Source organism: Cotesia typhae, unplaced genomic scaffold, assembly GCF_013202065.1.
Source record: "Cotesia typhae breed Kobodo isofemale line unplaced genomic scaffold, CoteBio_Ctyphae contig_50, whole genome shotgun sequence".
Classification (NCBI taxonomy): Eukaryota; Metazoa; Arthropoda; class Insecta; order Hymenoptera; family Braconidae; genus Cotesia; species Cotesia typhae.
Window position 1 is genome coordinate 2,137,195 of NW_027423758.1, and position 17,301 is coordinate 2,154,495.

Sequence of the window (17,301 nt, forward strand, 5' to 3'; positions counted from 1 at the left end):
TGCAGATAAAAAATTTCTATAAGTACCACTGTCAAGCCTGAAACTTAAAAAAATATTTAAAATGATAATGATAATTGATAATAATAAATAAATAAAATTATTATGAAGAATTAATATATTTATCAATTATCAATAGTCAGTTGTATCAAAATTAAATATTAACATCATGTAATTAACACTTAATACATACATTATTATACTTAGGCCCTTTGGAACTTTTTATATCAACTATGCATTTACACTACTATTTATATTTTAATAATAATTATTAATATTAATAATTAATACTCTTTAAACGTTAACAATAAAAATTAAGTCTTTTTTCTGTAATTAATAGTCATAAATAAATCTCAATAGTTAACGCTTAAATTCAGCACAATTACATGGCGTCAATAAATAACAGCTAATCATTACTTAAATATTAAATTATAAGAAGTAAAAAATATTTTAATTGTATAAAATTAATGCACATTTTAAATCAACCCACTGATACTTTGTACTTTTAATACTTGTGAAAAAATTAAAAGTCAAATTTTAAATCGAGTTAGATTTTTAAATACTCAATCTTAATTTTTATTCACATCTAGGCCGTTTATCAATGTGGCAGACTTCAAAAGAATCACTCATTTCAGCTTCCTCATCTCGCTCTTCATCTTGAGTAGCTGTTGCTGCGAAAGCTCGTTGTTGAAAAATAATAAGCTGGTGTTGCTGTTGTTGCGGTCTCTGCTCTTCCTGAATTAAATTATGCCGACGTAAGTATTGCTGCCGCTGAATTTGCAATTGGTCTTGTCTCAGCATCTGCCGTTGGACCAAAAGCTGTTGTTGAATCGACGGTCTTGGCGGTGATAATTCACCAACCAAAGGAATATTTGGAGATTGATTCTCAGTGTTGTAATCAGCGATCAACTTGTTGATGCGCTGCCTTATAACCCGATCCTCCAACCATGGATCAGTCATTACTTGTTTTATTGTCAATCTCTTAACGGGATTAACAGTCATCATGTTTTTAATCTGTTGAATTGAGAAATTAATGTTAGTTAAAATAATTTTTTACAACGACTTGTGAACTATAAATAATAAAATAAGGCTTTAATAAATAATGATTTTTGTTAAATTGCAGTGTACTTTCTTAAATATTGATGTTTTTAAAGATATAAGCTCATCCCGATGTTACACTCATCAAGAGCTTTCATTTGAGTACCCACATGCATTATTGATATATTTTTCATATATACATATATATAATATATATAAATATATAAAATATATGAAAAATTGATGTGGGTACTCAAATGAAAGGTCTCGATGAGTGTAACATCGGGATGAGCTTGTATCTTTAAAAATGTAAATATTTTACAAGATAAAAGGTCATTTCTTAATTATGCATTTAGAGATAGAGTATTTTCGAATGCAGCCTAAATACTTATTATCATAAATTGACTATCGGTGAGAATGTCATAAAATCTTGAAAAAGTACAAATTCAAATCAAGACCTTTATAATGACACTAAATTTCACTAAAATAACCGATTTTATCATATGACTATCCTGGACACAAAAATTTTTTTATACTCTTAATAATAAAGATTAATAAATAAATTTACCAATCTAATGGCGACAGACGAGACTTTACCGAACTTGTTCTGAGGGAACCTGCAATTGCCTTGAACTATTTGCTCTTGAAGGGATATCTCTTTGCAGTCTGAGGCAAAAGGAACGTAGCCGCTGAGTGTCACATAAAGAATCACACCGAGACTCCATACATCAACTTGATTAGTGTAAGCGCCACGTCCACTTGTTTTCAATATCTCTGGCGCTACGTACATCGGTGTACCGCAAAATGTTTTCATGAACGTTTGAGCATCAACAAATTTAGATAAACCAAAGTCAGATACTTTAACCAGCGGGTACTCGTCATCGGATGCTAACAAAATGTTCTCTGGCTGTAAAAGTTATTTGTTGTAAAATTAATATATTTCGATATAAAAAAAAAAAAATTACCTTTAGGTCTCGGTGAGTTATACCATGATTATGCAAATAATTCACAGCATGTGTTATTTGGTAAATAATAAATTTAGCTTGCTGCTCAGATAAGCCAGAATTAACTCTGATTCGATCAAATAATTCGCCACCTTCCATCAATTCCAGAACAATAAATAAATTCGATGGCGTGTCTATTATATCGGCCATTTTTATTATGAACGGCTGGAATTTTTAAATATTAATTAGTTTTTTTAATCGAAGATTCGGTAATAAAAATAAGAGTTTAAATAAATAAAGATTACTTACGTTTTTTAATGCTTGTAGTATTTTAACTTCGTTCATAATCCGGTCAGGATCATCGAAAGGGGATCTGGACATAATCCCAGATTTTTTTTTAGAGATCTCTTTAACAGCAAATGATTTGCTTAATTGTTTGGAATATACCATTCTCACAACGCCACAAGCACCTGAACCAAGTATTTTCAATGAAATGTACTTAGACCTTAATGTATCAGACAAACCACTTGTGTCATAAGCTTTTATACTTATAAATGTGTAAACTAAAAAAAAATAAAATAAAAATAACAAAAATTTTTTATAATTATTTTTTTTCAACCGTTTTATTTAGTAGAATTGAGAAATAAAATATTTTATTTTTTTAAACATAATTTTGAAGATAATTTCAACTTTTGTTTAAAATTTTAATTGGTTGAAAAAAATTAAACTTGTAAAATTATAAAAAAAATTTTTTACTAACTGAAGACAGATTTTTTTTAAGAAATTACGCATTAACAGAAAATTAAATAAAAATGGATTAATACTTTGACAGATTAAAAATTTTAAATGTATAGGGTAGAAGTACCGTTTATGGCAATTTATTATTCAAATAAACGATAGAAATGAATTTATATTAATAAACCATTACAAACTCAATTTGTTTTAATATAAATTTTTTAAAATTCAACAAAAATATAGTTATATTATAATTTTTTATAAATTATTTCAAATGTTAACTGGCCAAAAACGGTGCTAAGGTGGCGAAAAACTGTACTTCTACCCTACATTTAATTTTAAAATTTTAAGATAATTATTTTTGTTGATTACTCAGAACAATTTATAAAATTAATTGATAATTTTTTTAGATTTGAAAAAATGAATTCTTTTTTTAAGTATAATAATTAATTATCAAATAAAATTAAAAAAAAATTTTTTTCCATATTTTAAATGCGTAATTTCTTTAAAAAAAAAAAAAATAAAAAAAAATTACCCTTAAACCATAAAAAAAATTTTAAATCTATAAATAAAAATAATACCAGCATTCTCAGGCCTTGCGAATGAAATAACATCTTCATGATCGAGCGCTATTTTGTTTTGTTTACCAACTAATTTCCTATTAACAAACGTTCCATTGGAAGACTTGTCTTCAATAAAAATCACAACGTCATTTTTATTGTTAATAACTTCTCTTGTAATAATGCAGTGTACTTTGCTGATTATTTTATAATGTTTAACCAATTTAATTTCGCTATTTTCGTCACTGAAACAAATGTCACAATCTGGGTTTCTACCTAGGGTGTATTTATCCTTCGTCAAATCTGGAATAAAAAAAAAAATAAATCAGTAAGTAAACAAGTTTAAAAAAATACAAAATGAAATTTAGTTACTAATGAATGGTGCGTTGTAAACATCAGGTTTTGACACTCGTCTTGCAGGGTTCAACTGTCCCCAAATTCCCAATGGCTGGGGTTGTGAAAGAACATCTTGAGATTGAGTTTGTGTTAAAAAATCAATTGGCTGGGTATCTGGTAACGAGCACAGCATGTCAATGTCGTCTTGGTTCATGTTTTATTTTTTTTTTTTTTTGTTAATAAATTATCGTGTTAAATTTAATTGTTAATTGATGATGGCAAAGTATAAAAATTAAATAAATATAATAAAAGAAAAAAGAATTTTTTTTAATAACAAACCACGGCTACTTCAAACACTGACGCCATTTATTTCCAAGAGAATGGATTTGAGTAGCGAGAACGAATACTTTCATCATTAAACAATAAACGATTGCAAGTTTGACAAATGACAAATTTAATAAAACTTAACGCGTGACAAGTTATTTTACTTCAACTATGTTATATTTTTCAAGACAAGTTGTTTTTTTTTATTTTGATAGCCGGGTATTGTTGTTATATAGAATTACTGCACGGTAATGCTATTTATGATGGAGACCGACACAACAATGAACACGTGAGTACCACAGAGATAAACCAACCAATGCGCTTTTGTTTGTGTTATACTACATACTACGAAGCATTACGAAACAGCTACTACGATTTTTTGGCGCTGTCCTGTTTAGCCGGCATTTCTATGCGCATGTGTATGTGTTCGTTTATGTGTGTAAAAAAAAAAAAGAGAGAATCGGACAATTAAATTTACTGCCATCTGTTGATGGTATGACATTTGACTTTTTTTAAATATTTTAAATTCATCAAATAAGTAAATGATTCCTTATTGGTTAAAATTAAGGCGCGCGCGTGGCGCGTTATTCAAATTTATAAAAAAATTAAAAATTTTTTTGAAATTATATAGCAACTAAAATTCAAATTTGCGCGCGTTTGCGCGCGCATGAATTTAGGGTTTGTATATATTTTTATATATATTTGACCAATCACGTTACGAATAGTTTGCTTACATGATATATTTTCATATTTTTCATCCAAATCATAAAAGTGGATTAAAATGAGGATCAATTAGATGAAAATTAACTTAACTGATAGTGGATAATTTTAAAAACTTTTGTAACAAATAAATTATGGCAAAAAAAAGTTTATAAAAAAAATTGACATTTAAAAATTTTAGAAAACTACAAATGCAATTTTTTTAAAATTATTTTTTGGAGCAAATTTATTTATTAAAGAAAATAAAAAAATTATAATAGTGATTAAATTAAAATTAGCTGTCACTTGACAATTTTTTAATTTTTTTTAACAAATAAATTTGCTCCAAAAAATTATTTTTAAAAAATTGCATTTGTAGTTTTTTTAAATTTCTAAATGTCAATTTTTTATTGCCATAATTTATTAAAATTTTGACATTTTTTCATGGCAATTTTTTTATTTGTCAAAACAAAAAAATTCAATATTTGTCGTTTATCTACTGATTTCAATATTATAAAAAAAAAAAAATGAGATTTTCAATTAATTTTTGGAAAATTTTAATTTGAAGAATTTTTTATATTGTTATTTTAACAATGAATAAATTGTTTATTAATTTTTGAAAAAATTTTAAATTGTCTGACAATTTTTTAGTGTTAACATAATTAATAATTAAAAAAAAAAAAAGTATTTTATACAAACTTGAAAAAAAAACTACAAATGCAATTTTAAAAAAATTTTTTTATAACTCTAAAATTATAATTAAAAATGATTCAATAAAAAAATTTCTTCCAGGTTATGAAAATTTTTTTTAGTAGGATTGAACAGATGAAAAATAAATTTCTATCATGCCAAAAAATTATCCGTAATTTTTCAATGATCTTTTTCGAAATTCGCTAGGAATTTAAAAATAATTGTCAATATTTTTTAGCTAATTATTAGTATTGAAAATTATTCCAGGTAAATAATAAAATGTTCTCACAATCTTCATATCAAATAAATCACTCATCAAACCCGAGTAAATTAAACTCAACTTTAATTGATATTCGAGAGTTTAATAATTTATTAAAGCAGTCATCTCACCCGACAAAAAAGTCAACGGTTCATTCTTTCTCGAACGGTGGAGATAAATCTGATAGAGTATTGATCGATAAACAATTTCTAACAAATTTATGTGATTGTTACAATAATTGTCAGGATGATAAGCAAAACACGGTCGCTGTTGGTGAGAAAATTGAAACTGTCGCCGATAGAATAGTTGGGGTTGACGTCGGTGAAAAAAATACAGCAGTCGATAGTGCAATCGGGACTGATGCTAATGTAAACTTTAATATTTATAATAATTCTTATATTGATTCATTGAAAGGTATGAACATAGACTATGAAAATCCGCTGCAGTTAAGCTTATAAAAAACTTTTTAGAAAATCCGTAGTATTAATAGAAGCGTAGAGTTATATGTTAAAGAAAAAAAAATTATAAATTAAAGATGTTTTCACTATTTCACGGCAGAATTGATGGCTTAAATAATCTTCATGATTCACGATTGGATATTACTGATTTGAAGAAGACTTTAATGACAGATTTTGAAGAAAATTTATCAAAAAATAATGACACATTTGAAATGAAGAATTTTTCTAATCTTGATAATAATAAGGAATTGGTCTCCATTGAGAGAAGTTTGTTCAATAAATTGATAAATAAGTATAATAATTGCAAGAATGATCACCTGAAATTGAATAAAAGCAGTGATGAAAATAAATTCTTAACTGAATTAAAGGCTAAAGTCGCTCCAACTTATGAAAGACGGACTAAAAATTCTTTGCCAAACGACAGAGTAAGCTCTGCAAACCCAAATTTAGACGAAAATAATTTGACTTCGAAATCTACTAATGTCAATACAATTCAACCGGCTTTGGTAGAACCTTTACCTGATATTAGTGGGGAAAACGATCTACTATATAGTAATCCTCATCCAATTTATGACAAAAGCAATTGGAGTTATAGCAAAGTGAAAACTGTGGAAGATGATAGTGATAATGATGATACTCTAAATGATATTGATAATAATACTTTAAGTACAATAGAAACTTCGAGTATGGATGTGGATGACTCATAAGCGAAAAAAAATTTACAAAAAAATGTTTCATATTTTCTGATTCATTGTAGTTTTTAATTTGTTTGCTTTACAATTTAATTAAACCTTTTTGACGCACTTATTGATAATACTAATTTTTTTTTATAAAAATAATACATGAATTATCAAAGAATTTTTACAGAATATAATCCTACCAACTGTTTTTCATGATTTTTTATGCATTAGTGTGGAACATTTCTGAAAACACAATCATCAAATTATTATTATTTTTTTTTTTTTTTTTTTTTTTTTTAAAGAAATTACGCATTCAAAATATAGAAAAAAATTAAAAAAAAATTTAATTTGATAATTAATTGCTGTACTTAAACAAACAATTAATTTTTTTAAATCTAGAAAAATTATCAATTTATTTTATAAATTGTTCTGAGTAATCACGAAAAATAACTATCTTAAAATTTTTAAATTAAGTATACACGGAAAAAAGTAAACGGTAAAATTCACTTGGATTCCGGTTAATTTTAACATTAGAATTTAACATTTGAAATAGTAAAAATTCTACTCTTAAAATGTATATTTTACCAGTTCAAGCAAATCAATAATTATAGATTCATTTTTAGTGTTGCGTTTAAAATTTACCATTTAACTTTGTAAAGATTGACGTTACTTGCATTAGAAATTTAGTAACTGTATTTTATACTTTTTACATATCATGCAATCATTTTTTAGGCAAAAATTATAAATATCAAAGTCAAAAAAAATTCTTAATTATTATGCTTTAACATTTTAGACATTCACATAGCAAAAATTACTGTTTGAAATAATTTTTTCTTCCATTAGCTGAAGAAATAAACATTTTTCTCACAGTAACTTTCTTGTTGAAAAAAGGTTTTTGATTCAGAAAAAAACAATTTTAAATAGGCAACTTGTGAATTTTTATCCAAAATTGGTTTTTCCTAAATCTAGCGAACTTTTTTCAACAAAAAATTTATTATGAGAAAAATTTTTAATTTTTTCAGTTAAAAAATAAAATTGTTGAAAATTTTCAACAAGTTAGTTTCTCATTACAGAATTGCTCATATTTCTAAGAAGAAATTTTTTTTTTCAAGTTAAGAAATTAATATAAAATATTTTTATTTGGATTTTCCAAACATTTTGTAAATTATTGAATTTCGTATTTTTGTTCTTGAAAGAAACAAAAAAATCTAAAAATGAATAATAGTAACAAGTTACATTGAAAATACTTGGTTAATTATATTCTGCGACGGCTCAACAGGTATATTAAATATATCAATTAATCTCAACAATTTATAAGCATTAGAATTACGTGCCGTCATGTGCATACAAAATACACTGTGCAATGGTGATTCATCAACAAATGTCATGCGACATTTAAAATGTTTAAGTTTACAAATTCCCTCGTGAAGAACTCTACTTCCGCGGTTATTTCCATCTTCATTATTAATTTTCTCACCTCGCGACAATTTAGTTATTCTAGAGAACAAAACATATTTAACGATAAACAATATGCTCGTGAGCTGACGTATCAATTGAAGCTTTGATTTGCTAGACTCAACAGTCATCAGTGTGTTTCTCAACAGAAATGATAATCGATTATGTGCATTAACAAATACAATATTGTCGCAGAAATATTTTATGCGATTCTCATTGCCTATTAAGTAACTATTGACTATTTTCTTCACAGTCAGCTCATTTATGTACATGAACAAATCATTGAATAATATGCACAAATATACAAAACGAGTGTCAATAGATACACGTGATAATGGCGATAATATATAGGTGCTTATTATTTCGTACAGAGTTATTGTACTGTTGTCATAACCCGCGACATAACGGCAGGATGGTAATTGGGATATTAACTTTGACGATGATCCATTTCTAAAGTGTATTACATGGTACAGAATCCCTTTTTCGTCGACTTTGAATTCGCATTTAACCACAGCATCCTTGTTTATCAATTGATCTACGTTTCGATGATAAAAACATGGAAATCCGAAGACAACATTTATTGACAATGGAGTCACCGCGCTTTCAATTGTTGTCATTATTAATATTTCTTAATTCTTCCAGAATAATTCTCCGAATTTTTAATCTTTAGTATCTATATAATCGATTTTATTTTGATAAAAAAAATGTGTGTGTAATTATGTGCACGCGTCAGAAGTTATACTTCTTTGGCATAAGAAAAAAAAATGCAAAAATGATCGAAGAAAAATGTTAAGAACAATCAAAAAGATTTTATGATAGAAAAAATTTAACTATAACATACACTAAAAAAATTGACTTAAATCAAGATAAAAATTCTTAAATTAAAAAAAATTTACTTAAGCCAAGAAAAATTTCTTAATTAAAGAATTTTTCTTTTTAAATCAAGAAGATGAAATTCTTTAAAATTATTTACTTCAAGTAAATTTTTGTTTTGTATATAAATATAAAATCAATAATTATCATATGAATTTAATTCAATATTATTTAAAATTTTTCTGAATCAACTCATTTTGGAGTTGTAAAATATAGTTTACAATTAATAATAATAAAATATTTTAATTATTTATTTAAAACATAAGTTTCTTATAAAATAGTTCATTATTTATTATTTAACCTAGTGATATAATATTTTTTCAAAAACAATATTAATTCCATGAATTTAAAGACTTACAAATATTGTAGCACACGGTAAGAACAAGATGACACTGGATATTATCCTAGATTATACTGAGTAAAAAAAAATTTCAGATAGTACCTAGTATAATCCAGATTATAATGAGTATAATCCAGAATATCACACAGTATAATCTGGATTTTTCTAGCTACTATTTGAAATTTGTTTTTCACCACAGATATCACTGAGTATAATCTGGGATGATATCCAGTATCATCTTGTTCTTTCCGTAGTATAAATTAAAAAAAAAATTTGGATAAAAATACTAGATTTGATAAACAAAATGATTAAGTCTGTATTAAAAAATTATGAACTCCATAAAAATATACCTAAATATAATAAATACTACAATATTTATATTTTAATTCATGAAATTATTATTTTTTTTAAAATATTAACTAAAAATAAATTATTACCAAAGTAAATAAAAAATTAAAAATTCAATTGACCATTTTTTAGAATTGATTATTATATTGAATAATATATTTTATATTAAATAGTATTTCTATCGAATTTGAAAAATAACGTTTCGTTGAATACTTTACAACTAGCCTGTATATGAGTTAATTAAGTCAGTAAAAGAAATATAAAGTTTAAATATGTCTAAACAAATTCCGAAAATTTGAAGAAGATTGCCCGATCATTTAAATAAATAATTAACTTTAAAGTTGAGCAATTTAACATTGATCTTATGGGGTGACCTCCGAACATTGATACATTTCTGTATTTTTCTCGTAAAACTGTCGGTGAAAATTTTTAAAAAATTTACGGATGAAAGTAAATATATTGGTGATAAATTTAATTTAATAAAATTTACACTTGCCCGACTAATTAAAGTGTATTAATTAAAAGAAAAATAAATACTGCTCTCCCCTTACCGCGCAAGAGTCAATACCTGTCCCCACCCCGCTTACTGCTCGTACTTCTTTAAAAAAAAAAATTATCAAATAAAATTTATGTATAATTAGTATGATACATATTAATGCAAATAAAATTAGTCATTATTTGAATAATTATTAAAGAAATAATGTTTGATAATACACCGGTTGTAAATTATGCGTCAGCGACTCTAAAAGACAAGATAGCGAGTGACATTAACAACAGTCTGACCTCAAGTATCATTGAAGAAATAGAAAAATCACCGTACTCTTATAACCTGGGTTATGAGCAATTCATAAAGAATTTATATATGACTATTCTACATTCCATGATTTGTGACGCTGATTTGATAACAAACCGCATAAAATTCAGTGTCGTTGACATACCATTAATCGAGCCAATTATTTTGGTTGAAGATGATGCCAGCCAATTGTTGCACGTTTTATCGCGGTCTTTAATGCGTCGAATTTTTCATCACAAAGGTAATTTAAAAATAGTCAGCAGCGACATCTCGACCTCGAGTTATCTAGAAGACTATAATGAAAATAAAAACAAGGATTCACGTTTTTCCCCGACAAAAATGTTGAAATTATCAGATAAAAATCATCGTGAATTGAGTGAAGATTCTGTTTATTTATCAAGTATTGTTCAAGAAAAATTATTACTGTGTTATGTTACTGTTGAACACGCTGTTATGCATTACTGTCAGTATTTATCGACTAGTGGTAATCCGGACTATGAGCACAAATTACTGGAAGACATTAAAGCCAAACGCTCGAAACATATCTTCTTGCATGAATTAATTACGACAAAAGAAAGCCGTACAATTGACAGATATATTGGCAAATAAATTATTTATTCAATTTTACGCTAGCCCAAAATTTATGATTCAATTGGAAAAAATTTCAAATTTTTTATTTTAAGCAATTATTCATTTTTTATTGCGGTAAAAAAATTTTTTGTTTTGATATTTATTAGTTGAGAAATTACTTGCGAAATTAACAAAAAATAAATTTAACAGTTGCAATATCAGAAACGAGTATTCATTGTCATTCTTTGATTATGTTTTCGTGAAGGGTGTGTATATATATATATATATATACTCTCTCTCTCTCTCTCTCTCTCTCTCTCTCCTAAGAAAGGCGGAGAGCTCTTCTCTCCGCCGAAGTCCAGAGAGGACTAATTAAATTTATCAATACGAGCTCTTTATATAGTTTTGCATCTCTCCAAAAGTTACTCTGTTAAAAAAGTTAACTTTTGATTAAAGAGCAAAAATATTGGACCAAGAATATTGTTTTGAAAAAAATGATTTCCTTGAGCCAAAAATCTATCCTCTTGACTCTGAATTTTTGAAAATAAGAAATGAAAAATCAAAATTTCTTCATTCCAAATAACTTTAATTAAAATCACAAATAATAACTCAATTATTAAATGCGTCTTAAACATAATGCAATTAGCTTCTCTAATTTTTTCTTTTTTAATTTATAAATTTTTTTGAAAATTTGTAAAAATTGTGATAATTAATTTTTTTTTTAATTGTTCATTTTTTTTATGTATTTTTCAAAAATTTAATGCAATGCATGGATAGAAAATATTTAAGGAGCATTTAAACACAATTTTTCCGATAATTTGGGGTTGAAAAATTTTTGGTGAATATTTTTAAGTGAGATCACTTTTTTATTTTTTTGAACGAAATTTTTATTTGATTTTATTAATATATATTTTTTTTTTTTTAAAATACATAAAAAAATGAACAATTAAAAAAAAATTGATTATTACAATTTTCACAAATTTTCAAAAAAATTTATAAATAATAAATTAAAAAAGAAAAAAATTGAATATCACAATTTTCGAAAAAATTATATAATCCAAGATTCTGCTGAGTATAATTCGAATTATACGGGATATTTTTTCGGATTATATCCAGTGTAATCTAATGCGGTATAACCCGAAAAATAACTTGGTCAAACCGGAGATTACACTGAGTATAATACAAAAATAATTAAGTATAATCTGAATTATATTTGATATTATCTGAAATTTTTTTTCGCCCCAGATAATACTGAGTATAATATTTCGCGTTATAAATTACACGTCGATACCATCAATAGCATCAGGAGGTGTCTCTCTATGGTAAGTTAATTTAGTTTCATCATAGACCCATTTAAGAGCATCATCATTCTTGATACACTGTACATACTGACGAACATTTTCAGTTGCAGGAATAATTATAGGTGATTTGCCTGCATTACAATCGCAATGTTCTGGATCAGGCCATTTTTGCAAATAATCAACATCAGCGCTAATTCTAACATTATTCTCAACATCATAATAAGAACACATTTTATTCTCAACTTTGTTTGTTTCTTTATTTACGTAAACAATACCGAGATCAACTGGCTTACAAATAGCTTCAACAGTTGCTAACTCGGGAAGACCAATTAAAAATGGTGCCATACCGTCCTCTAATTTACACTTAGGCATGTTATCTAATTTTTTCAGATCAATTTGTAGCTTACATACACCGGTTATACATTTAAACGTACCTTTATCAGACATTTGACAGCGATTAAAGCAATCACTGTGATCGTAACAATACTGCTTTTCTAAGTTACAATCATCTATGTGTCTATTTTGTATTTTGAAATCATTAATATTTAAAGTGGTGAATAATTTTTTTGAATCTTTAAGTTGTTCAATGTTACTCATACGTTTTAATTGAATAAGACACAAGAAAATTATTGACACGACGAATATTGAGCAAAAAATGTATGTCATCGTTGATTAATTCTTAAAAATTGTTTTAGTTTTCTAAACTCTGTTGCATCTAATATAAATTAACAAAAATACAATTTAATTTTCTATGAATAAAATTTATTCTAGAACCTTTCTTTATGAAGAATTAATTTTGCACGCCTCATTACACACTACTTTGTAATCAACTCTTATAATTTAGATGATGATGAAAAATATGAAAATATATCATGTAAGCAAACTATTCGTAACGTGATTGGTCGAATATATCATAAGCATGAAAATATATACAAATCCTAAACTCATGCGCGCACTTTTTGAATTTTGGCGCGCAAATTTGAATTCTAGTTTAATTTAATTATTATTATTTATAATGATTAATATCTAATTATTATCATTATTTTATCATTATAATTATTACGATTTTATTATTTAACTAGCTGTTGCCCGCCCGCTCTGCTGGGCACTTTATAGAAGTGTAGTTTTAGATCTAGACTTATTTCCAAGAAATAATTTTTTTTTTTTGGTATAACAATTAAAGACTATTTAATTTTTGAAATATACTTTAATAAATTATTTCAACTTTTTTAAACGATAATGTTATTTTGGTTGAAAAACTAAATGTATCGATTGAAGATAATACAGCTCTTAAGCCAAGAAAATCTAAATCAAGACAAGAAATTCTTAAAGCAAAATAATCATTTGTCTTCCAAAATAAATTCTTAGATCAAGAAAATATCTCTTGAGTCAACATAAATTTTCTATCAGTATACAATTGCGCTCTATAGGAAAATTGTATAAAGATAAAATAATTTATGTAATTATTTAAGAAATGTTTTGCTATGAAGTTTATTTTTATTTTTTTTTCTATTATATTAGATAACAAAAATTTTATAAATTAAAAAAATTTTGAACTATTTATTAGAAAGAAACAAATAACGAAAAATTTTCAATAATTTACTTGATTAATTAGTAGTAAAAATAAAGTTTATAAATATTGTACCGTGAATACCAAAAAAAAAACAAGAAAAAATGTTCACATTAGATAAAATTGCAACTCAATTAACTTATCAAGAAAAATCGAATTGTGTATTTGAACAATTAGGTAAATGCTCGATAAACCGTGAAATGGGTATCGTATGCCGAGAACATGCGAGACAAGTTTTCGGTATTGGATTGATGAACGCTGTTCTTGCGTTATCAACCGTCGAAACAAGACTTCATGGACTTGTAGCGACTGAACCACGTACAACATTCTTACCGTTTCCTTACGAGTTCGACTGGGTCAGAGGAAAACTAAATAAGGAAGTAAAACCATGTCGTATTGACCAAGAAGACATGTTCATGGCAATTAAAGACTACGTTCGACAATCGGAAACCTATTCACCGGCTTGGGCTTACAGCGTTGAATCAGCATTGTTAAGTTTAATATCTGATGGTACTGTGTATAATCAAGCACTACCTCAAGCGTCTTACAATTATCACGTGTTTTGCAACCAAAATATTAGATCGTACTTGCTAAAACGATGGAACAACTGTTGGGTTACCGTTAAACACTTCAAAAAGAATGTAGATAATGGTATTGATAGAAATTCCATTGAATTTACCGAGTTCCCAATTGACAAGCTGCCGGTATTCTATCAAATAATGCTCATGTACTTACCAATGAGCTATAATACTATTGATGAAAAAACAAACCCTGACGCAACGAATACTGCTGAGTTATTAACCCCCAGGATTATATTAAATGCCGATCAACATCGCTTTGAATATTGTAATAATCAAGATCCATCAAGATTTTATTTGTTACGAGGTAACGCTACCTCCGCAACTCCACTTGTATTGGCCGGTAGACAAGAACACAAATACAGCATTGAGTTGTTTAAACAAAGCTCATACTACAGCTATTCAATGCTTGATCAATTCGATACTTGTCCCTCTGCTAAAAAGGCTAAAACTTCTCAAAGTGTTTGAAAATTTTAATATTTTATGTGTTTAATTTATGTGTTTAATCGAAACTGGCAATTGACATTACTGATCATTCGAAATTACATTTAGTGATGAAAAATTTTTTTTAAATAATCAAGAAATAGATTAAAAATTAAATGGATTGTAAGATTGTGCGCATAAAAAAAATCAACACTTTGTTAAGGATAATTTAGATTTTTTTAGTAAAATGCTAAAGAAAATTCTGTAATTATTTACAAGTGGGGTCAACATGTTTTTACAAATTAAATAATGCCCTGAAGCGGGAAAGAACAGGAGTTACGGTTATTATTACGTGAAGCGTTCCACATTCACATAACAGGATACTTGGTAGGAAAGGATTGAGAAAGGAATCTGAAGAGGATCTTCTTAATGTGAGTTTATAAAATTTGCGAGAAAAGATTCAGATAGCTCGGACTGGGATTCGAACCCGGAACCTTCCGAAGACATGTCAGCTACTCGTCGGTTAACCCCATTTTGGGTCATAACTAGGTGAAAAATTGACATTTTCAAATTTTGTTTTTTTTTTTTAAATTGTTCATTTTTTTTGTATTTTTCAAAAAAAAAAAACTATATCCAAAAAAATAGATTCAATAAAATCAAATTAAAATTTCGTTCAAAAAAATGAAAATTAAAATGGTTAACCCCAATACACACTTGTACATTAGGGTGTGTGAAAATTTTGGAATTTCCGCCAAATTTTAAAATTTCAGCGGAAATACCCAAACAAAGCTCCTGTTAAAAAATTCTCTGAAAATCAAATAAATCCTTTTACACTCAAAATATGTCAGGAAATGACCAACCTAACTCCTGTCAAAAGCGGAACTCAAAATTCAAATTTTAAAAGGTCTATCATCGAAATTACATTTTGACACACCCTATTGTAAATATTTACCAAAAATTCTTCAGTAGCATCAAAATGAAAGAATTTGAATTACTTTTCTGAATTTTTGAAAAAAATAAGAATTTACCGAAAATTTATTAGTTGAGAATTTACGCTTTTAATATTTTTATACATTTTTCTTATTTATATAGTAGAATATTATTCTTTTATTACGAGAGGGTATATATATATATATATATATATATATATATATATATATATATATTAGGGTGGGTCAAAAAAATCGAATAATTTATTTTTGATTTTATACTCTGAAAAATAGGTTCGTAGACACCTAAAAAGAATTCTCTCCAAGTATAAGCTCTTAATTATAACGGGAAGGTCCTCCGCTTTGCGGGTTTCTATTTTTTTCGAATAATCAGATAAAAAAATTTATATCTCGCTTCCAAGTGCTTGGAAAAATATTCCGTGGCATAGATTTTGTGAGAAATTGAATGCTTTACAAAAAGGTCTCTTATGACTTTTTCAAAAACTCAACCGATTAAAAGATATTCATAGTTGAAGTTTGGCTATTTTAAGGAAAATATTCGTTTTTATTATGAATTTTATAAGTCGATGAAAAAAATTATTTCGGATTGCGGAACTCATGATTTTGTAGGAAATTTACTGCTCTACAAAAATGGTCTCTTATGATTTTTGATTAAGTGAAGCCGTTACGAGATATTCATCGTCAAACATTAACGAATATCAATATTTCCAGTTTTTGATCAATAATTTGATAAATTTTAATTTAAACTATGAGTTTCAGGAAAATTTACATAAATTTGAGTTTCGATCGATAAAGAAATGTTATAATAAGTTAGATAAAGAATTATTGGAATTATCATTGATTTTCCTTGGAGAAATGCCTCAAGAAAAGATTTCTTTCAAACGTCCTGGTGCTGTTCATCATGCTAGATGGATGGCTAAGGCCATTTATAGTTTGAAAATGTATCTATTCAGAGATGAATTCAAACTCTCTCAGAAAGAATTGCATGGTCTTCGTCATTTCTGTATTTTTATAGTCACATTGTATTTAAAAGCTTGATTTTCATCAACTTCTGCAACAACTGCTGCTTATCATGACTTGCAGTTTATGAAAAATTTATTGGAGTACAAACATATCAATCCTTTGATTTCTTCAGCTACGTGTGAAAAAATGATTTCGCACTTATGGTATTTGAGCGATGAACTTGCCATTTTATCACTGTTTGACGATGGCGTTCCATTAGAAGTAAAAAAAGTATTGTTGAAGCTGTTAATACTCGTGAAGGTACAGATTCTAAAGCTAAAAGATTTGTAATTGCTAAAAAGATTTGAATTCATTGGCGCAGAGAACTCTGAGTGACTTTGTGTCTAAAAAGTCATTAAATCTTTTCAAAATCTTCGA

General features: G+C 26.9%; 6 protein-coding genes across 7 annotated transcripts in view; 3 read left to right on the top strand and 3 right to left on the bottom strand.

The window, feature by feature from the left end:
- Positions 1–97: 97 nt before the first annotated feature.
- Positions 98–17,301, bottom strand: part of LOC141531688 (ovarian-specific serine/threonine-protein kinase Lok) — a 38,292-nt gene continuing 21,088 nt past the window's right edge. The window contains exons 3-8 of one of the 2 annotated variants that reach the window (XM_074249623.1): positions 3,647–3,784; positions 3,296–3,577; positions 2,289–2,542; positions 2,001–2,204; positions 1,604–1,942; positions 98–1,011 (exon numbers count right to left, since the gene is read on the bottom strand). In XM_074249623.1, the coding sequence (XP_074105724.1) occupies positions 574–1,011; positions 1,604–1,942; positions 2,001–2,204; positions 2,289–2,542; positions 3,296–3,577; positions 3,647–3,784 (1,655 nt within the window). In that variant the 3' untranslated portion in view covers positions 98–573. Of the gene's footprint in view, positions 1,012–1,603; positions 1,943–2,000; positions 2,205–2,288; positions 2,543–3,295; positions 3,578–3,646; positions 4,268–17,301 lie in introns of those variants that run through there. The other variant, XM_074249624.1, reaches the window with a different exon arrangement.
- On the top strand, positions 5,585–6,777 carry LOC141531700 (uncharacterized; the record flags this gene model as incomplete). Its single annotated transcript, XM_074249636.1, has 1 exon — positions 5,585–6,777. A coding segment is annotated over one exon (456 nt), but the record flags the coding sequence as incomplete, so codon positions are not given.
- Positions 7,930–9,038, bottom strand: LOC141531800 (uncharacterized). Its single transcript, XM_074249813.1, has one exon. It carries the CDS (start codon positions 8,790–8,792, stop codon positions 7,953–7,955), a length of 840 nt encoding a protein of 279 aa, XP_074105914.1. The 5' UTR covers positions 8,793–9,038; the 3' UTR covers positions 7,930–7,952.
- Positions 10,375–11,230, top strand: LOC141531684 (uncharacterized). Its single transcript, XM_074249617.1, has one exon. It carries the CDS (start codon positions 10,437–10,439, stop codon positions 11,136–11,138), a length of 702 nt encoding a protein of 233 aa, XP_074105718.1. The 5' UTR covers positions 10,375–10,436; the 3' UTR covers positions 11,139–11,230.
- LOC141531798 (uncharacterized) lies at positions 12,148–13,416 on the bottom strand. Its single transcript, XM_074249810.1, has one exon. It carries the CDS (start codon positions 13,064–13,066, stop codon positions 12,377–12,379), a length of 690 nt encoding a protein of 229 aa, XP_074105911.1. The 5' UTR covers positions 13,067–13,416; the 3' UTR covers positions 12,148–12,376.
- On the top strand, positions 13,947–15,124 carry LOC141531828 (uncharacterized). The gene has a single exon (XM_074249858.1). It carries the CDS (start codon positions 14,075–14,077, stop codon positions 15,014–15,016), a length of 942 nt encoding a protein of 313 aa, XP_074105959.1. The 5' UTR covers positions 13,947–14,074; the 3' UTR covers positions 15,017–15,124.

Coding starts and splice junctions, on each gene's coding strand:
- LOC141531798 (XM_074249810.1), bottom strand. CDS start 13,066: ATGACATACATTTTTTGCTCAATATTCGTCGTGTCAATAATTTTCTTG.
- LOC141531684 (XM_074249617.1), top strand. CDS start 10,437: ATGTTTGATAATACACCGGTTGTAAATTATGCGTCAGCGACTCTAAAA.
- LOC141531800 (XM_074249813.1), bottom strand. CDS start 8,792: ATGACAACAATTGAAAGCGCGGTGACTCCATTGTCAATAAATGTTGTC.
- LOC141531828 (XM_074249858.1), top strand. CDS start 14,075: ATGTTCACATTAGATAAAATTGCAACTCAATTAACTTATCAAGAAAAA.